Source organism: Poromitra crassiceps (genome assembly GCF_964638095.1).
Source record: "Poromitra crassiceps genome assembly, chromosome: 11".
NCBI lineage: Eukaryota > Metazoa > Chordata > Actinopteri > Beryciformes > Melamphaidae > Poromitra > Poromitra crassiceps.
In genome coordinates, this window is record NC_139643.1 from 48,767,328 (window position 1) to 48,789,500 (window position 22,173).

Here is a 22,173-nt window from a genome sequence, read left to right on the forward strand (position 1 = left end):
TTGTTTACTAACTAGACCATACTATATTATGAAACAACGGAGATATACAGTATAGGCCTATCAAATTTGAATATGAACAATAGACATGATGATGATGATTATTATTATTATTAGTAGGCCAGGCCTAGTAGTAGTAGTAGTAGTAGTAGGAGTAGCAGCAGCCTAGTAGTATTAGATTCTCTGGTCTGGATTTAGCATTTTCATATAGGCAATATTTGAAATGCAAATTATTTCATCTGTAGCTATTCGTGAAGATTTATATTCGTATGTTGATTGATAATTAATGACACTATAGCCAAGATTTATGTGCTCATTTAATGCAGTCATAAAAGTGACAGACTATCCGAAATATTGATTGCGCTCTTAAACTATATTGCAAAGATGTATTGAAGTCACATTTTCGGCCAAAAAAGAGAGCATGGTCGTTAGTGCATGCAGAAGGCTTGGCAAGCATGCCAATTAGATGATCTCTTAGGGCTATCTTAATCAGGAATTTCCACATTGATTCTTATCAACATGATTTGATGAAATTCTGTCAAAAGGAATCCCATCTGAGAATATAATTTAGGCCTATTATGGCTTTTATAATAGGTTTAGGTTTAGGCCTATATGATGATATATTAAAAAAACTGTCATCCTCACATATCCTCTAGTAGTGAGTGAAATAAATGTGAATCCCTCATTTTGCTTGGGACCCTTGCTGGTGCCCCACACCACTTTGAACCACTACGCTTGGCGCTTAGAACATCTTTGCATGGCTGAGGATGAAACTGGCCCAAGTCTTTCATCTCCTGCTGGTGCATCTATCTCATCTTGCCTCTGCTAGTTGGGCTCGTGCTGCATTCATGTCCTATGGGAAAAGTATTCCCTGCACCGGCTAGATGTAAACCTACCTATTCTTATACCCGGTGCCTTTTCACATTGCCAGAAAACTGTGGATCTTTGAATCTGCCCATTGAGGTTGAACTCAATCAATGGAATTATTTCTGCCTGTGCAGCAGAGAAATGTTCGTGTGCAGACTGAATGATTTTGGGGGAAATATCCAATTGTGACTTTTCTGACAGATATTGTAATTTGATTTGCCAGACCTATAACTAAACACAATCTATTGGACCATTAAAGCCTGTGTTTGAAACAGTCGAATCCCATGAATGAAGTTTTCTGAAGATTTGGCTACTCCTGATCCCCCCCCCCCCCCCAATTTAGCTCAAGCTAAGTTTGCTATCACTCACAAAGTGCTTACACTGTGAGTGATACCCTCCATTTGAGTTCATGTTTTTCACTTAATATATCGGCCTACGCCGCCTACCACCTGAAAGCTGTGGTGAGCAGTACAGTATCAAGTAGCCTACTGTTTAGCTGTTTGAAACCTGAGGGGGACTGGGTTAAGTGGGAAGCTCATATCTATCCTACCAATTTTCCCACGTGACTTGAATGCAGCATCACAGTGCATGGATAAAGGCTCCTCCCATACCAGAAGTCTACAAAGTGTGCTCTGTTTTGCCGATAGTGAAGAACACATCTCAGGTACGGTACGCTATCTAATATCGACAGTTCTTTGCCAGACGCAGAGGTGATCGCAGATCAGAGAAGTCAATATAAACAGTCAGACATGCTGATTAAGATGATCTAAGTACTTGATAGCAGGCCTAATGCTAACAACACCAGTAGAGTTTGTCTTGCAGAAAGAAAGTGCATGTTATGTAAGCCGTTTGATGATAATCATTGACAAAGAGATAATATTCCAATGAATGGGGGGAAGTGATGTCATAGATGTGGGCGGATCACGTGACAAATCTTTTTTTTTTTTTTTTTTTTTACAAGAGATAATACCATGCAGTCCAATGGATAACACAATAAGCTACAATAAGCCTCCCGCTCTTGGATTGTGAGGGAATGTGTATCTCTCCTGCCTGTCCAGGCTTAGCTGATCCTTCTGTAATAATCTACCAGTCACAACGAGCATCAGATGCCGCGCGGCTCTGAAGAGGCATTTGTATATAGTTACAATATTCACTGTCTTTACATATGATTTCAAATTTGTGGAATGCAATGATAAAGAACCAATCTTGTTTTATGTAGCCCAGTGGTTCTCAAACGTTTTCACACCCCAAGACCCCTAAACTGACACAAATTACCGGTAGACCTTTTTGTCGCAGGGTCCCGCACCTGATCAGGTTTTTGCTTTTAGATATTTTATTACAGAAAGTGTATGAACCCCCATGAGCAAAAATAGTCACACATTCTGTCATTGTGTTATTTAGGGATGTAATTAGAGTGGAAATAAATCATTCCCCTTTTTTTGCTGGGGACAACCTGGAACCCCCCCCCCCCCTCCCAAGGACCCCTGGGGGTCCCCGGACCCCACTTTGAGAACCACTGACTGAGCCTATATGCTTTTTTTTTTTTTGCATGCTTTTCACACATGACACATCACACATTGAGCAACTGTTTTGTGTGTGTTTATGTGCAATAAGCCCTCATGGGCTGAATGAGGAGTTTGACGTCAAACCTTTTCTGTAATAGCTTTTTGTCTTTTAACCTTTAATTAATTCTCTTATTATACTGTCTTTTTGTCTATGCCTCACCTATGGTACCATATTTGTGTACTTATTTGATCTGTGCATCTAGGCTTTGAGTAATGTCTATTTGGAGCCTGTAAATTATTGCTCTATTTCCTAATGTGTCTTTTTTGGGATCCCAAATACACCCATGTATTACCTATAATTAGTCCATTGGCTCTTTTGCCTCTTAAAACTGTATTGTGCTACATTATGTCATTACATTATGTCACTAAAATGAATGATTTTCTATTTTTCTACTCATTATACTTTTGGTGGCCTGTCCCCTTAAGATGGAGGGGTGTGTCCATTATCCCCGACACAGCTGGAATTTGATTGTTTGCTCCCTATTTTAACCTGCCTATGTCTGCACTCTTCATACCTGATGAAGACCCGAAGGGGTCGAAACGTTGTATGTAAGCTTTAATTAAACTTGTGGTCGCTGGAGCTTCAACACAGTGTGCGGACTTCCTCTTCTTTTATGGTGTGTATTTTTGAGTCCAGCACCTGTAAATTTTCACGGAGATGTGCGTGCTTCCCTTTTTGTTCAGTGTTTATGTGCAAGAGCGTGTGACTAACCTCTTTCTTCCCTGCAGCCGTTTGAATACGTAAGCTATTCCACTCCACACTGTCTTCTCTCTCTTGGTCTGGTCTGTCTCTCACACACTGCTTGCTGTCATGGTTCTGTAGTTGGTGTCAGGTGAACAGCATGCTGGCAGCGCAGGCGGACCGGGTCAGGGCTCCCGCAGAATGGGAGGATTGCTGGCGGGACAACAGAATCGGATTCCATCAGCGCCAAGTACACAAGTAAAAAAAAAAGACCTCACTTCTGTTTGTGCCTTGTCAGTGGAATAAGCAAAAGCGCCACCTGCCATGATAATGCATGTCTGATACTGCAAGATGATATCAGCTGTGTGGATAAATCCCCCCCTCCAGTGATGTCATGAAAAAAGATGATATCCGCTGTGTAGATAACAGTGTTGGGGGGGTAACTCATTACAAAAGTAACATATTACATGTAATATATTACTTTTAGCAGTAACTCAGTAATATAACTTATTACCAATAGGATTTGAGTAATATACCAGTTACTTTGTCAAGTGACACAAGTTACAAATTGAGTTACATTTTTGTTTTAAATCAAAGCACATATTTATAAATAATTAAAGATACAATCATTTCTTAATCCAATTGTGTGTTTTTATGCAAATAACCACTATAGATGACAATAACAAAGGAAAAGGATAACATTTAGAATCTTGGACAGTTTACACTGATTTCAAGACGGTTTAAATTCTTTTTCAGGATGGTTCCGGGGCAGCAATGTCTTTCTGCTACTGCTGTTATTTTGGTGAAAGTAGTGCAAAAGTAGTGTAATAAGTAACGAGTTACTCTACACACAGAGTAATATTGTAAAGTAATGTATTACTTTCAAATAAAAGTAACTAGTGATATGTAGTATATTACATTTTGAAAGTAACTTGCCCAACAATGGTAGATAAATCCCCCCTCCAGTGATGTCATAATCATGCAAGCCTCGCAAACAAATCATTGGTTTACAAGGCAAATAAGGAGGCGGAGCAGCCACTGATTCACTTCCTGCCTCGCTGACTTGTGTGTGTGTGTGTGTGTGTGTGTGTGTGTGTGTGTGTGTGTGTGTGTGTGTGTGTGTGTGTGTGTGTGTGTGTGTGTGTGTGTGTGTGTGTGTGTGTGTGTGTGTGTGTGTGTGTGTGTGTGTGTTATATTCTCGATAGGATGCTGGAGTGCAACATTGATAAAGTTCTCGCCGGCCGGCCGGGGGTTCGCTTCTTCTTCCCTCTGTGTGGGAAAGCTGTGGATATGAAGTGGTATGGAAATTAATCACTTATTATATCTAGGCTTAGAATCATGCCATTTGAGAGAGTTTAGTGAAAGGAGAATTTCGGTTTTTTTTAACCTGGAGCCATTTCCTGGCATTAATTATGATTTGGCCACTCACCTAGCGATGTCTGCAGCGTTTCTGGGCGTCCTAGCGTTGTTTTGAGATCAATATCGTCCAAGTCAGTGTAAAATGGAGTTGATTTGGGGCCAAGTGGTAGCCTGTATTTCCTGCATCTAAATAGCTATTTTTCTTCCCGTTTTCGCCACATATCGCCATAATCAGATCCGTCAACATCCAGCCGAGTGTTATTTCACCCCAGGCTGTTTCCTGGACTGCACACGGATCAAATTACCTCAAACGTGATCTAGGTCACCAAGTCTCGTGAAGTCCCGCGATACTTTCCTGTCGACTGGCCAAATACAGGCAGGACGCTTTGCGGTCGTGGTTTTAGCGTAACCTATGTGGGGTTTGGCGTAACCTATGTGGGATTCGAAAATAACGAAGGTTATGCCAAACCCCACATAGGTTACGCCAAACCCCACATAGGTTACGCTAAAACCACGACCGCAAAGCGTCCTGCCTGTATTTGGCCAGTCGACAGGAAAGTATCGCGGGACTTCACGAGACTTGGTGACCTAGATCACGTTTGAGGTAATTTGATCCGTGTGCAGTCCAGGAAACAGCCTGGGGTGAAATAACACTCGGCTGGATGTTGACGGATCTGATTATGGCGATATGTGGCGAAAACGGGAAGAAAAATAGCTATTTAGATGCAGGAAATACAGGCTACCACTTGGCCCCAAATCAACTCCATTTTACACTGACTTGGACGATATTGATATCAAAACAACGCTAGGACGCCCAGATACGCCGCGGGGATCGCCTGGTGAGTGGACAAATCATAATTAATGGCAGGAGATGGCTCCAGGTTCGAAAAAACCGAAATTCTCCTTTAAACTGAATAAAGTTGAGTTAATTTGCACGAGTACAATCATAAGATCACACATGGTCATAATCATAATGGTGGGGGGGGGGGGGGGGGGAGTGAAGGATACTCCATTAACTACCGTACTATTGTATTATTTTGTTTAGGCATATTTCATACACTTTAACAGTCACAAGATCACATTTAGTGTTCCAGTAAAAATAAACTACAGACAGCGATGACATCAAAGTAGTGAAGCATATTGCTAACGATGAGCACAGCTGGCTCCTGACTGAGTCCTGACTCCTGACTTGTCTGTGCTCTCTGTGTGGACCGACCCCAGGCTGGCAGACATGGGCCACCTAGTGGTCGGGGTGGAGATTGCAGAAAAGGCCATCAGAGAGTTCTTCGAGGACAGCAACATGACCTACAGTGAGCAGCCTGTTCCGGCCATCCCCGGAGCAAAGCTTTATAAGGCAGGTGACCCCGTACATGGATGTTAATGTTAACGCGCCATCGTTTTGACACTGCTCCTCGCACCCGATAGCTGCATCACTGCTGTGCTGTGCCCGCCGCGCTCGCAATAAAATATCCCCTTTTCAAATTAGCCTACATACACAGGAGTAACAAATTATAATAGGATAAAGCAAGAAAGACTGCTCACTGGTTCGCAAAACAGTTGACATACAGTAGCAGCCAGTAAAGCATAACCACCCGTGGTGTATGCGGTATTATTTGCACAGCTGGAGCACGTCTTTCAGACTGCCTGGCAGAAAACCACCCATTGTATACAACAAGTCTGAACAAATGATACTATTGTTTGGTGTGTTTTTTTACGTTCTGGTTCAGATTTGGTTGGTCTGAGGTATTATTACGTGGTAAGAAATGACATGGGAGGTGTGTGGCAAAACACTGGTGTTGTTGCCCTGTTAAATGTGGAAAATGTGAAACACAGAAGAGTGTCACAGCTTTGAACACCATCTTGTTTCTTCATGATCTTAACGCCATTTAGATTTAAAGGCTCGAAAAGTGTTTTTAGACAAATAACAAAGTAGGAATTAAGGGCTTTTTGCCGCCCGGAACGTCACACTTGTGGTAAATATAATAAATAGTGGGAGCAGCAACTAGTGTGCGGACTCTCATTTGATATTTTCAGTTGTACTTCAGTCCTGCACCTCGTTTTTCAGCGTTTGGTTGTGCATGCTTTTTTTTTTATCTCTTTTTAGACAAAGAAACAATAAAGTTGATGCCTACTTATTCCCAAAGCTTTTGCCTTTGCCATCAAGGCAAAGGGGTTGCTAAACTATAAGACAGTTTTGATTTGTTTAACACAAACTGCATAATTCTATGTGTGTTATTTCATCGTTTTGAAGACTTTACTATTATTCTAAAATGTTGCCAAAATAAAGAAAAGCTTCACGTGTCCAAACTTTTGACCGGTAGTCTATTCGCTGTCCAGTATTGAGGCTTTTAGACAACCAGAAGTGTCGCGCGCTACACGCACTCAATCTCTCCCTACTCCCACCACTTACAGTATATACTAGCCTCAGCCTCAGCCAGGAAGGATTTACATCACTGATGACATCACAATTTGCTCGAGTGACATCATTAACGACATCACAATTGCTCGAGTGACATCACTGATGACATCACAATTGCCCAAGTGGCATCACTGATGACATCACTTCCGTCACAAATCGTGACTGACACCATGCACCCGGAACCCACTTTTAACTAAGACGGTTACTAGGGATGTTCATTTTGAAAAATGTCCATAATCGAAAATCGGGAAAAATTTACGATCAATTATCGATTATCGATAGCGTAATAATAATAATATATATATATATGTATATATATATATATATATATATTACTCTGGTCTGGTAATAACGTTGCATGTTCTCGGCCAGCTATAATGGCGATGCCGCTGTGTAGTAAGAATATCAGACACTAGCGCTGTGGCCAGGTAAACAAACATGTTACATGTCAGGTTACATGATGTAAGGCAATCGGCATCTTCCAGCTTAGCTGACAGCACAAGAGTCAAATCAACAGGCCTGAGCCTCACTGAGGTCCGCAGACCGCTGGGTGCGTTTGTTTGTGTCCCTGGCGCATGCCGGTGTGAATTCCCCATGTTTAAAACAGTTTTGTTGGCACAAAGGCCCGTGCCCAGCCAGAAAACTAGAGACTATATGAAGCTCCACCTCACGTTAGTCGGCTGTGCAATGGAGTGGGGCGAGGAGGAACGAATTCCACCCAAACCTAGTCCGCAAAAAAAAAAAATATATATATATATATATATATATATATACCGGTAATAACAATAATCAATCCAAATTCCACATGATCGATTAAATTCCTTAACGATCAATTATCGATTTTCGACAATTGATGAACATCCCTAATGGTTACTATACATGTGCATTGTCATCCACATTGCCTTACTCCCACAGAGCTCAGAGGGAAATATCTCCTTATACCAGTGTGACCTATTCAGTTTCTCCAGGTAAGGCAACCATAGTTTTCTAGCACTTGGAAGATGGTAAATTACGTTTAGTGCACAGCAAACTTAGATTTGTTGTTTGTTTGTTTGTTTTCTATTTCACAGTTCCATTGAAGGCCAGTTTGGGGCAATTTGGGACAGAGGATCTCTAGTGGCCATCAACCCAAGAGACAGGGAAAAGTAAGCTGTGTTCAAATGCTCCGTTGAGATTTGAGATGGACACAGAAGGAGATGAGTTTGATGTCAAAACACTGTGTCCATCATTTGACAAACATGACTTACACTCTTAAATCATTATTGCCTTTACAGTCAAATCCACAATGGGAGATCATTAAAGTTAAGCTGTGTTCACACACCGAGATATTTATTTTTCTCTCTGTCGCTCGATTCAACCCTTTGGAATCGCTCTGTCACTCTGTTTAAATCACTCGTCAACAGGCACAAGAATTGACATGTGGGGGCTATAACGTTACGCAATGTCATGATATTTGTCCACTACGAGCCACCGTAGTTGTTTACAAGCTGAGCCTATCAGCGTGCTCCTAACGCGAGCTCTATACCGGTAGTACAGACTTCACTTCATGTCAGCTGTCAGCCTGTCAATCAGCTGTCAATGCGGTTTGTTGCCACACAATAAACCAGCGGTTTGTTCCAAGCCAGTGTGATCCTTGACTCACTCTCACACGGCAGCCAATCAGCGTTGAACAGCGAGCGACTGATGCCAGCGTAATTTCGCTCGAGTTGGGATATTTAATCTCGGGCGACGAGCAAATTTTCTCCCTATCGCTCTGTCTCCGTCGCTCGGACGGCCAGCGATTTTTCTCCCGGGCGAATATACGCTCAATCGCTCGTTTTCATTGACTTTGTATGTAAACTTGATGCCAGCGAAAAACTTTAATAGGTCGGTGTGAACGCAGCTTTAGAAGAACATTGTGGATGTGGAGGATGTCATTTGTGATTTAGCGATCATTAACAATGAAATGAGGTCAGTTATTGTATCAAAAATAGATATGTGACATTTTGAAATAAATCCTTGTGGATATTTTGTTTACCACAGGTACGCTTCTCTCATCATCTCTCTGATGAGCAAGGACTGCAGATACCTCTTGGACACTTTGCTGTACAATCCTGAACTATATAAAGGTACAGTACCCCTCTCGTAATATAAAGGTATTACAATCCTGAACTATATAAAAGGTACAGTACAGTAGAAAGAATAGACATTTAAAAACACAGGTTGGTGTCTGTGTGGTGGCATGATTTCTGCCAAAGATAAATTATAAAGCTGATTGTATTTGCCTACAGGTCCTCCCTTTTTTGTGCCCGACGATCAAGTGTACAGTCTGTTTGGTGAGTGTTGCTAAGGACAAACAAATATGACAAGTATTTTAGTTTTTGCAAGGTCGTAATACTGCAGCCTATAAATGAACCTGGAAATGAAAGGTATTTATGATATAGGACAGTGCTGACCAATTTGGGGCCCGTGGGCCAAGTTTGGCCCTTGAGTTGGCCCTTGAGTTTTGGCCCTTCATGGGAAAGAATTTGGGCACCTTTGATATAGGAGGTGATACTTGGACACGTTGAAATGCCATGATCCACCCCCCCCCCCCCCCCCCCCCGCCCCTGAGATTGGGGGTTGAGATTAATTTGAGGTTTTTAATAGTACATTTCTGTCCCTCGGGGGAGCTGTGATATTGAGCTGCTGCAGTCCGTGGACGCCATGACCGAGAGACAGAGAGACTGGGGGCTCGACTCCTTCACTGAAAATGTACACCTCGTCACTCCGAAGGGCAGTTAAACACGTTTTTAAATGTACACCTCGTCACTCCGAAGGGCAGTTAAACACGTTTTTTTGGAGAGCTTAGAGTAGCACATCCACATCTCGGGGCATTTTATTGCAAACAAGGCAATTTTGTAATGCCTATATGCATCATTTGGGATCAGCATTTTGGGCAAAAATGAAGATGAATGGGGGCGGGGGGTTGTTGTGTAGTTCATGTAGTTCAATGACTAGCTTAACACATTGAGTGCCAGCGACGCCATATGGCGTCAAGAGAAATTTACCGTAGGCTGCCAGCGACGCCAAATGGCGTCAATAACTCCAAATTCATATTTTGACGGGGGGATGTCGATCTAAGCCTCTTACATCGCCTCTTACAATATGGGAGCTATTGAATGTGTCTAACCTATTTTACAGAACCCTTAGGTGGCGACAGTGCCCTCCCGATTAGACAAAGGCCAGGAGAAAAGAGAGAAGTCATGAGGAAACGGAAATCGCCATTGATATGCTTGAAGCATAACGTTACTTAGCTGTGCCTGTGAACAGCAGTCATCTGCTGCCACAATTGAGCCCCATCCGTGTCCGCTGCGATAGTCCATCCATATGATTTAGTTGCCGACACGGCGACACCAGCGTCTTTCTGAAAAGTTACATTATTCTCAGCTGGGAGCCGAGGACACGCTGTAAAAAAGCGGGGGATGCAGGCAGCGGACTTTTCAGTGCAGATCAAACAGAGCAAACCGCAGCAGAGACACTCGACTCCTCCCACCACGGAGGAGGGGGAGGAGGGGGGTGGGGCACGCAGGGCACTAACAGCATACAACCATTGACAGTACACACACACCCAGGCAGCAGCAGGCTCGAACTCAAAGCAGAATTCATTCTGTCGCCTTTCTAACATAAAGATGTGATTATCTCAGAAACTAATTTCAGCATGCTCTTTTCGGTCGAAAACACTCTTTTTCAGAGGGGTGTATTTCCAAAATGGAACGGTTTATAAACACAGTTTTTTTTTTTTATGAAACAGAAGGGTTCAAAGTTTCATTGAGGCTATTGGTTGTCCATATAAGAGGAACACAAAAAATGATATGGCTATATTAAAATGCATTGCGGCCTATGTGGCACAGTACAGCACCTTTTGCCCAAGGGCCGTGGCACTCAAAGTGTTAACAGCTACAATTTGCAGTAGTTGGGTGGTGGTTTAACTACATTCAAATCTCAGTTGTTTTCAGCAGTGAACTGCTTAGAAGATTGTGATCATTTCCTGTGATGTAGCGTTAAGTTTGGATGTACTTGGACTACATTTTGAAAGTCGTTTTAGTTAACTTTTCATTGTGATGTAGCTAGTAGTTTGGTCAACTAGTCTTTTCATGTCGTTTCCCCAACACTGGCTGCTTGCTTCAGGTACACAGTGTTGTAGTGTAACTTGATATCTTTCCCCTTCAGAGGCGATCTATTCTGGGGAGTTTTATCTTTTTGAGTGGCAGAATTAATAAAGAAACTTTCTGTGTAAGATTGACTGTGTTTTTCTGCCCAAAGTGAAGTGGAAGCCCTCAAGAGATGGGAAAGGTACACACATTCTACAGTTACTTGGGTAAATAAGACTGGTAAAAAGTCGAAGTACTGATTCAACTTGTTTACTAAAGTAAAAAAATTCCAGGCTCTGAAAACGGCTGTTTCTGTGCAAAGCTAACTGAACCTCACGTCATATTAAGATCTCTAAGCGCTACAGTACAGCTCAATTCTAGGGTGGGGACTCTGGAGACGATGAACCAAGGACACACGGACACAGCTTTTCAATAAATGATGGTATTTAATCTCTGGTCCTGGATTTGTTTGAAACAGTCAGTGAAGAACGAAATCTAGGAAATGAAAATAAATAAACGGAAGTCAGTTTTGGTAGAGCACAAAGTCCTTCATCACTTGTGTTAGTGGTAGGGAGTGCACTTGGTTCAGGCGATGTGTGCCCAGCGCTTGGCGGATCTGGATCCGACACACGTGGGCCAGACTTTGAGGACATCTCTTCATTCTCTTGGCCTCCAGAAAGACCCTGAACGCCCTGGGATCCGCCCTGTACTTCAGCTTTGCGTGTTTCCCATTCCTCACCAGGGCCGGGTCAGCGCCGTGGTCCAGCAGCAGCTGGACAAAGGCTGCATGGCACCTGTGATGCAGCAACACCTCCAGCAGGCGAGAAACCTTGCCACGGCTCAGAACGCCAGCGGCCTGGAGCAGCAGGCGGAAGCAGTCCAGGTGGTAGTGGCGTGCGCTGATGTAGAGAGGAGACCAGTCGAGGGCGCCGACGCGGTCCATGTCAACAGGAACAGCGACACGGAACCTGATCAGTTCCTGCAGTATGTCCAGCCTTCCCTCACGGGCAGCCCAGTAGAGTGGGGTGAAGCCCAGTACATTGGGGTAACCGGGGAATAGACCTCTGTTGGGGTCAGCCCCAGCACCCATGAGGATCCGGATGCAGTCCAGGTGACCGCCGACCATGGCCTGGTAGAGAGGATTACAGCTGTACCCAAACGAACAGAGACAGCCACACTGCTCATTGATCTGCCTTCTGAAGCGCTCTTCATGCAGGAGGCTCCTCAGTTTGTCCAGGTCTCCTGCCTTGGCGGCATCGTGGAGCAGACACCTCTCATCATGCCCTGCTAGTGCAGCCATTTCTTCACGTCTGTCAAGACTAGAGTACATCACTGACTATGTGTGTCTCAAAGGGAAGGCTTTATGAAGAGACAATTTGTTAGAGTGACATCACTGATGACATCACACTCACTGATGACATCACAATTGCATGAGTGACATCACTGATGACATCACTCACTGATGACATCACAATTGCTCGAGTGACATCACTCACTGATGACATCACTATCACTGATGAGGCTCTAGTGACATTCCTGATGACATCATCTGTGACATTATCAGTGATTTATGACATCACTATGGTAGTGACCTGGCCACCAGGCTGTCTCGTCACTGTCTGTGACATCATCAGTGATTTCTCAGCTTGCAACTCCGGACAGACAGACAGGCAGACAGGCAGACAGACAGACAGGCAGGCAGGCAGACAGACAGGCAGGCAGGCAGGCAGACAGACAGACAGACAGACAGGCAGGCAGACAGACAGACAGGCAGACAGACAGACAGACAGGCAGACAGACAGACAGACAGGCAGGCAGGCAGACAGACAGACAGGCAGGCAGGCAGACAGACAGACAGGCAGGCAGACAGACAGACAGACAGACAGACAGGCAGACAGACAGACAGACAGACAGACAGACAGGCAGGCAGACAGACAGACAGACAGACAGGCAGGCAGACAGACAGACAGGCAGACAGGCAGACAGGCAGGCAGGCAGGCAGACACGCCTGTATAGCTATTTAGCTTGGCTGTATAATGGTAGGATTCGAGGACTAGCAGATCCCCTCCAAACACTGTAAGTGCATCGATGTAGAACAAGTGCGTTGACGCTCGTGCTTCCTCTCCATTGGCTGTTGCCTAGCTACCTCACATTAGCAACCAGCGACCAGGAAGCAGTGGGTGCCAAACTTTTGGAGGAGAGGGTTTGTTCGCAGAAATGCCGAAACAACACGAGGAGAGTGGGAATGTAAGTTGTTGGGGCCATTTTAAGGCGTTTAGTGCAAGACAGTACAACGATACAGATATTGTTACAAATTTCGTACATTTTTGCATGAATGGGTACCCCGGTCTTGTGCTGTAAGCCTACACGTTAAAGTTATATTGGCGTTGCTGTAGTAGGGGGCACTTGTCAAAATAGGTTATTTGAAAGAAGTAAGAACCTCTTTGTTATCATATGCCAGATACATTAGTTGCTGAGTAAACAAAGTTCAGAGGGCTATTTTACAGGCGAACTCACCTCCTCCTCCTGGTCCTTGGGTCTGGAAGGATGAAACCCAAACCCTGGAGTTCAGGTGAGGTCAACAAGGCAGGGGCGCATGCGTTGAATTGAATTGCGCTGTCCTCTCTTCCGTAGTCAATCATGACCTTTACTGTTTTCTAGTTGTTATCCAACGGCGGAAGTTTCATTGAAGAAAAGAAGAGAACCCAATGTGAACTTCAACGATCTTCACCAGCGACCAGAGAGGTCATTCATTAGGCTCGAGTCAATAGGAAGCTTGCAACTCTCTTCTTTTATATGGCAGACACAGTATTTTGTATTTAACCACTATGTGCGTTGTGCATTGTCCCCTTAGGTTGGCCCAGTTCTCTACATTGAACGATAGGGGGCGCCAGAGCACCAGGAAGACACTGAGCCTTTCTCATCTGAACGCATACAGATCCTCAGTGATGCAGATGCAGAGGGAACATGTCACCATGGATGATGTTAAACGCAAGTGCCATAGATCTCCATCTCACTTATATTGCTCACTCCATCACGTGAGCCCTTGAATCGGTAGCAATGAATTGCCAGATAGCGGTTTTGGGACAATTAAACGGCTTTCTCGACTGCATCTCCCCGGTTATGCAAAATGCACGAGTCCTGACAGTTTCCAAGATGTCGAGAGCAACTTCCAGGCAAGTCCAATCAATCCCAGATGAAATTTTGAGTCTTTTCTGACACGAAATCTCTGTTTTGCAGAGGTGGCTGTCAGTCTGCTACAAGAAAACCATGCCCTTCCCATTCCACCATGCTTCCTGGCTGTATTGAAGTAAGGAATACAGAGATGCATACAGTGCACACACACACACACACACACACACACACACACACACCATATATTGTGTCTGTGTGTACTAGCTGAATTAATTAGAGATTAATTAGACCGTTTCCCTGTCTGTCAATGTCCCTGTCTGTGTCCAGGAGCAAAAGACTGGATGAGTTCCTGGTTGTCCTTCTCCTCTACCTGTCGTGTTATTTTGAGCACAAGACCCTGGAGAATAAACCCAAGCCCTTCATGGTGTGAGTTAGCCGGGGAACCTGACCAATCTGCGACCTCATGTTTTGTTTTGTTTTGCTCTGGCAGATGCATTTGCGAATTGGTCAGGCGATGTCTAGTCTCAACGTCAGACCCATGAGAGTTCTACAGCTGATACACTACGTTACTCCTGCATGCTGCAGATCTCTCTCTGGGTCTGGGACGCTTCCCCTCAGCCAGCTGGGGGTCGGAAGTGAACCGTTCACTTGGCCAGTGATTGGCCAGTGGTGGATTCAGTCTTCACCGATCAGTAACGACTTTGCGATCAGTGACGGCATGGGAGGCACAGCCCATTTTTCGAACCGCTCTCACATTGGTGCTACGACCTGTCACTCATTCAATTTCACCCCCCTTGATGCGCCCTCAAACCCCAGCAGTGGCTTTGAAGTGGCACAGACTCACTATGTAGTATGCGGAGCGCAGCGATTCAACGTAATATTTGAGTCTGGGGAGAGACTAGGCGATGTCAGGCTAGGTGTGTGTGTGTGTGTGTGTGTGTGTGTGTGTGTGTGTGTTTCGTTTTCATTATTCTTTCTGAATTTTCCCCCCATTTTCTCCCCAATTGTACTTGGCCAATTCCCCCCCTGCTGCCCCGGTCGCTGCTCCACCCTCTGCCGATCTGGGGAGAGCCGTAGACTAGCCCCATGCTTCCTCCGAGACATGCTCAGTTGCCGGCCGCTTCTTTTCACCTGACAGCGGGGAGCTTCACCGGCAGGACGTAGCACGTGGGAGGATCACGCTATTCCCACCAGTTCCCTTCCGCCCAGAGCAAGCGCCCCAACCGACCAGAGGAGGCGCTAGTGCACCGCAAACACAGCCAATCGTGCCTGTATGTACGTCCGACCAAGCCGAAGGTAACACGGGGGGCGCGCACCTGCGACCCTCGTGTTGGTATGCAGGGAATCTACCGCTACACTAGCCGGAAGCCCAGGTGTAAGTGTGTTGATCAGTGGAAATCGAGTGAAACTGGGTGGAGTCTGATAAATAAGTATTAACAGTATGTAAGTGGTAATTGTTTGTATCTGAATTGACTAACCAAAAATACATTGCAACCTTGCCATTCTACCAAGGTGCTTGAATTGTGTTGTGAACTGTTCTCTCTTTTTTTGTCTTTTTTCCTCCTTTAAATCGATCTCTTTCTTTGTCCCTGCCTCTCTTCTCCATCCTCCCTCCATCACCTCCACCTGCCAGTGAGCAGGGCATCACGGAGCGCCAGGTCATCGCCGAGGCCTTGGCCAAGGTGGAGCTGGCTCAAAAGGAGCTGGCTATCTGCTATTTCCATCTGGTCATGGGCCCAGAGGTGGCGCAGCACAGCAAGTGAGTTGAGCTGATCTGCCTTCCCAAGATGAGAACCGTTTGAAAAGTGTGGAACGCTTCAATTAAAGCGAGATGTGGTGAAAGTCTTGTAGTGTGTGCCACCGTCGGTTGGGAAAGAACAGGAAATGGTTATGGAAAGATATGTCAGGTTGAAGAAGAGTGTTTATGAGGGGAGAGAATGGAGATAATGAAATCTGCAAGTGGTTTTCTCTTCTTAATCTTTCATATGAGCATAATATGTCTAAGAGTCTTTATCTTAGGCATGCTTTCAAATAAGTGGTACGATCACTTGTGTGGTCTGAGGCACTGTCAAAGAACTTACATTGCCAAGAACTGAAAGCGAATAGGTTGTTCCAATGCAACATCAGCACGCAGCAACAGAGCCTCCGCCATTTTGGCCTGATGGAGACTACCGTAATGATGCCAGTAAAACGTCCTGCCTACAAAGTGCTGAACTAAAGTACCATACCTCTACCAAAATGGCCTGTGTTCCTCCTGACAGAGAAGTAGGTTTGGAGGCATTTAAAGATGAGTTTAAAGGGGGGTGATTTTAGTCCAAAAGCGCTGTTGTCAAAAAAGTTCCAGAGTTTAATCTCTTGGCTTCTATACTCTTTGGCACAGTGACCATCGATGAGCTGTTACGCCTAGATCAGCTGAGGAGCATTTACCTTTCTATCACACATGCTAAAATAAGTGCTTCTTCTCTTTTGTTTCATTTAGTCTCACTTGGTCTTATAAACAAAAACTTTTACTATTGAACAAATATGCCAGAAACAGCCATACAACGACCTTTATATTCTGATCCAAAAGTCCAGTACCAAAGCTAACTGGATGACACTCACCCACTAAAAGTCTGCAGCCAACGGCAGCATGCTGCATCATTCAATGTTCTTGTGTGTTCGTCCAGGAGCCTGGTGTCGTCCACCACTGAGCTGCTGCTGTATGAGGTAGGTGGTGTCATCGACCACAGAGCTGCTGTTGTATGAGGTAGGTGCAGACAGGTGTATGAGGTAGGTGCAGACAGGTGTAGGAGGTAGGTGCAGACAGGTGTATGAGGTAGGTGCAGACAGGTGTAGCAGGTAGGTGCAGACAGGTGTAGCAGGTAGGTGCAGACAGGTGTATGAGGTAGGTGCAGACAGGTGTATGAGGTAGGTGCAGACAGGTGTAGCAGGTAGGTGCAGACAGGTGTATGAGGTAGGTGCAGACAGGTGTATGAGGTAGGTGCAGACAGGTGTATGAGGTAGGTGCAGACAGGTGTATGAGGTAGGTGCAGACAGGTGAGGTAGGTGCAGACAGGTGTATGAGGTAGGTGCAGACAGGTGTATGAGGTAGGTGCAGACAGGTGTATGAGGTAGGTGCAGACAGGTGTATGAGGTAGGTGCAGACAGGTGTATGAGGTAGGTGCAGACAGGTGTATGAGGTAGGTGCAGACAGGTGTATGAGGTAGGTGCAGTCAGGTGAGGTAGGTGCAGACAGGTGAGGTAGGTGCAGACAGGTGTATAAGGTAGGTGCAGACAGGTGAGGTAGGTGCAGACAGGTGTATGAGGTAGGTGCAGACAGGTGTATAAGGTAGGTGCAGACAGGTGAGGTAGGTGCAGACAGGTGTATGAGGTAGGTGCAGACAGGTGTATGAGGTAGGTGCAGACAGGTGTATAAGGTAGGTGCAGACAGGTGAGGTAGGTGCAGACAGGGGACTTGCTGCTATGTTGCACTCATCATCACTCCCTCTAGTTAATAATGCTATACACACCTGTGACCAATTAGGCTTTGGCTATGAAATCGCCTACTGTCCACCAGGGCCTCTGATCACATTTCTTACAATACAGTAGGATCTGATCTGAGGCCAGGTTATTATTGAAGGTCATCTGACACCATATAGTATATCAAGTGTCTCAGATAACGAGTGCTGATCTCAAATCAGTTTAGCATTTTAAGCCCTTTATGGATGAGAGGAACTGTGCAGTGATCCCAGCTTAGCGCTCTACAGGACCTGCTCCCTGAAAATGAATCAGTGTCCTCGTTTTTTTTAGAAACGTGATAAATGCGTCTCTTAATTGACCCGGCACTGTTTACCGGCGGAGGCGGTAACGCTGAAACATTTTGAACCGCGTTGCCTCATCTGCACACAAAAAGGCCAGGTCACCATCTGTGAAGACAGGGGGCGCCGAGCAGAACAGAGGGCGACATTGAGCGGTCGGTCGGTGCCTGGTGGCCTTAATGAGTCTGTTAGCGGTGGGAGAGGTTGACTCAACACAGGTGCTCTGCTTTGACAGGCTCACTCCAGTGTTTAGCCAGGTGGGCAGACTGGGAGGGGAAGTGACACGCTAACTGCAGCGGCTCACTTCCTGCTCGCTGTGTGGTGACCTTTCTGTACTGAAATAGCTGCTGTGACCTTCTCAAAACACAGCAGAGTAAGTGGCTGCCTGCACCTCTGGTCAGGAGGCAGCGATGCATGAATGAAACCTCTTGGATGAAATGATGAATGGAAGCATTAATTAAAGGGTGAAGCATTGAAATGTATATATATAAATGTATATATATGTAAATATATATATATACAGTATATATAGGGCTATATATATATACAGTATATATATATCGATCGTGATATTTGAATTTGTCCATATTAGCCCTAATTGAAATGTGATGAAAGAAGTCTGTAAACTATGTTGATCTCTGGCGAGGAGACAAGCATAATCTGTTACCTTGATGTATTATGCAAAATATTCTCCCTCAACTATTAATGATCAACACTGCAATATGTCTCACTGTCCCCTCTCAGCCTTTTATCTCGGTGTTTTCCATAACATCTCGCACAGCGTTTCCTCCTGGCTCTCCTTCCTTCTCCCATCTGCAGTGCTTGTACAGCTTCTTCTGCTATGTGGGCTGGGTGACGCTTGGCAGGAAGGACCTGAGGGACGTCCAGGAGGAGGTGGGCCGTCTGCTGCACTCCGACACCTTCAACACTGCACTCAGGAACAGGACCGGGGGGCACCCGGGGGAGACCCTCCGCCCAGGGGAGACCCTCCGCCCAGGGGAGACCCTCCACCCGGGGGAGACCCTCCGCCCAGGGGAGACCCTCCGCCCAGGGGAGACCCTCCGCCCAGGGGAGACCCTCCGCCCAGGGGAGACCCTCCGCCCAGGGGAGACCCTCCACCCAGGGGAGACCCTCCGCCCAGGGGAGACCCTGCTCGCCCCGGATGGGTCAGTGAAGATGGGCCGAGCCCACTCCGAGGTGCAGGGATGGAATGCTTTTCAACAACGGTGAGTTTGGCTGGATGGATGGAGAGGTCGGGGGTCGGGTTGAGTCGGTGTATTAGAGTTTGTGGCGATGTGTATGTTTAATAACAGTGCAGTACAGAGGTGGTGACATACAGTATTACAGATGTCCGCACGTCAACCAGGTGACGGCATTACAGATGTCCGCACGTCAACCAGCTGACATATAGTATTACACTGTAAAAAAAAACTGAAAAGCCCAGACAGTAAAGTTTGATGGATGTCCGCGTCAGGCCTGTGACTGTACTGTAAATGTGATTGACTGCGACAGATTCCTGGCTTTGTCTGATAAGAGTGATGGTATGTGTCCGGCTCCTTCTTTGTGTTGCTTCACTGCATCTGACAGCAGACTGGCAGCTGTGTACGAGCTGCAGACTGGCAGCTGTGTACGAGCTGTCGGTGTCAAGAAGGCCCGCTCAGGTTGAGAGACCATCCAACACAAGCGGGGCTTGAAGTTTGTGCACTTCCAGAGAGTCACGATGGAGACTACATAATGTTGACTAGTCTCTGCTCCCAGCTGTCCCATATGCTGTGTGGTGAAAATCCCTTATCGTAGTGTTTTGTACGAGTGCCTGGATCGTGACAATGTGGCCATAGCAACGTTTCGGCTTCATTAGTTCAGGAAATGGTGTATATGTTTCCACCTCTTAAGTGCCACAAGTATAACCAAATGGAATATGTGAGGAATGTCTCCTTTGCTAAATGCTTACGCAGCTGTTGTCTGTGAGTTTATAGTTACAGAACTACTGTACAGATGGTTAGATTGATGGAATGGAAGATATCAAATGTAAACTTTGAAAGCTAAGAAGAGAAGTTCACAAGGTTATTTTCAGGTAACCGAGGTGTATCAAGAGAGCACTCTGCACACACATCTCACTGTGGTCTCTAATAAGTTCACTTTTAAAAATAAGCTAAGAGAAGCTGTCTTGAGTCAAGAACTCAGATTAGGTCTGACATAACCTTCCTTGATTAACATTTTGTTTATGACGTCATGTTTTGTATTAATTTGATTAACTAATCTGCTGTTTGAGTGTTATGTATCTGACCTGCTGTCAACTTCTTCTGTTTATGACCTCATCTTTTTGATTAATTGATTAACTGATCTGCTATTTGAGTATTAATGTACACTGACCTGCTATCAACTTCTCTTGTACAGCGACTAATTGTTATTTGTGGATGATTGTATGTTGATGTGGACCCCAGGAAGAGTAGTCTCCACTAAAGTGAAGACTAACGGGGATCCTTTTAAACAATAAACAATAAACACACACCCATACATGTATCTTCCAAATAGTATTTTACATTCCCAACTGCACAATAATAACCTTGTTTCATTGTGTTGATCCTGATCTGATGATCTGACCCTTCTGACCCCAGGAAGTCCCAGAAGCGTCCTGTGCTGAGCAGCATGATGAGTCAGCGTTCCCCTCTGATGGTGTCTCTGCTGCCCTCGCCCAAAGACCAGTCGCCCCATCTGTTCCTCAGCAGCCGGACCAGAGGGCACAGCCTGCTGCAGGTCACCGTCAGGGACACCCAGGCGCTGATGGAGGAGCTCAACCAGCAGCTGGCCAGTGTCAGGTGATGGAAGACATGTGACGGAGTGTGTAATATAGCAATAATACCCAAGAGGGCGCTCTTCACCACGTACCTATTGCATCACTGTCGCCATATACCCAATGTGCAGGTTAATTACAGTAGTTACAGACAAGTGTGTAACTAAGTCGAATTGAATCAAAGCAGTTTTGTATCTCTTTTTTTTACTAGCATTATATATATATATATATAAATATAAATATACATATATATGTATATTCATATTTCATAGACAGCTGTTATAACAGTGAAAACAACTCAAGTTATTACTGCTATCAAGGTTATTTAGTGGCAAGCACAAGCCGTCAACAATCGGTTGTCACAGCATATAACCTTGACAAAGCATAGCTCATCACTGTATCTGTCATCTTTTAGGCATCTGATACAGTAAGCTAAGCTTATCAGTTTTGTGTATCATGTTGAGCACTTTAAGTGACAGTGCGTTAAACAGAGAAGTCAAAATATCCTCACAGTAGTTCTCTCTTTAATCAGCCAAATGAGTAGGAGTAGTTGATGGACTACTTACTCCAGTCAATGTTACGCATTGAGTGTGTTTATGTGTGTCTGTGTGTGTTTCTCCATGTCTGTCCTCCAAGACATCATTGAAGACGCATGATTGAATATCATTGAAGACCACACATTCCCACTGTGGCTGTGGGACAAAAGACTTCTGTGGGCATTGGGGATATAATATTAATTATATTATATAAATAATAATATATTATTGCAGTGGTCTGACCATAATTGTCCTTGTTTGTTCTGTTTGTTCATGAGCAGCTTTGGGATTCTTGGCCAGCCACTGAGGCAGTTCAGCCGCACTACCCTGATGCCCAGGAAAAAGCACAGGGGCGAAGAGGAAGACGAGGAGGACGATGAGCATGAGGACGATGACGCCGAAGACTGCGCCGATCGCCCCGGCGTGCACGTCGGAGGCAGCAGGTCGTCCTTCAAGAGGGCCGGCGGACACGGCGGCAGCACCACCCGCGCCAACACGGGCATCTCCAGAGCCACCACCGAGGCAGCGACATCAGACACCGAATGACACATAGGTGAGAGTGTTTCCTGCCAATTGAATTGAGAGAGAGAATTGGAATTTTTAAAACCATTTATTAAATCACTCTACTATGTAAACTACATTTAACCCCCCCCCCCCAAATAAATCACTCTACCATGTAAACTACATTTACACCCCCCCCCCCCCCCCCCCCCCCAAAAAAAAAAACTATTGACAACCAATCAAGAAACAAACAAACAAAAGAAACAAACAAGCAAGATAATCATCAAAAACAGAATAGGAGGTAAACAATAACACTTGCACAGACACACACACACACACACACACACACACATACACACACACACACACACATACACACACACACTCACTCACTCACTCACTCTCACAC

General features: G+C 45.2%; 2 protein-coding genes across 2 annotated transcripts; both read left to right on the forward strand.

The window, feature by feature from the left end:
- Window positions 1-3,271: 3,271 nt before the first annotated feature.
- On the forward strand, window positions 3,272-9,841 carry LOC310785368 (putative thiopurine S-methyltransferase; the record flags this gene model as incomplete). The annotated part of the gene is made up of 8 exons (XM_083646418.1): window positions 3,272-3,369; window positions 4,317-4,409; window positions 5,692-5,824; window positions 7,805-7,857; window positions 7,960-8,034; window positions 8,912-8,997; window positions 9,160-9,208; window positions 9,541-9,841. 8 exons carry the CDS (start codon window positions 3,272-3,274, stop codon window positions 9,650-9,652), a joined length of 699 nt encoding a protein of 232 aa, XP_083502544.1. The 3' UTR covers window positions 9,653-9,841.
- A 3,350-nt stretch (window positions 9,842-13,191) lies between these two features.
- Window positions 13,192-21,809, forward strand: ppp1r36 (protein phosphatase 1 regulatory subunit 36; the record flags this gene model as incomplete). The annotated part of the gene is given in 12 exon segments (XM_083646071.1): window positions 13,192-13,248; window positions 13,509-13,573; window positions 13,663-13,746; window positions 13,856-13,991; window positions 13,994-13,996; window positions 14,244-14,311; window positions 14,464-14,562; window positions 15,770-15,895; window positions 16,803-16,842; window positions 18,753-19,159; window positions 20,552-20,752; window positions 21,545-21,809. Coding segments are annotated over 12 exon segments (1,524 nt in total). The 5' UTR covers window positions 13,192-13,218.
- Between the last annotated feature and the right edge of the window lie 364 nt (window positions 21,810-22,173).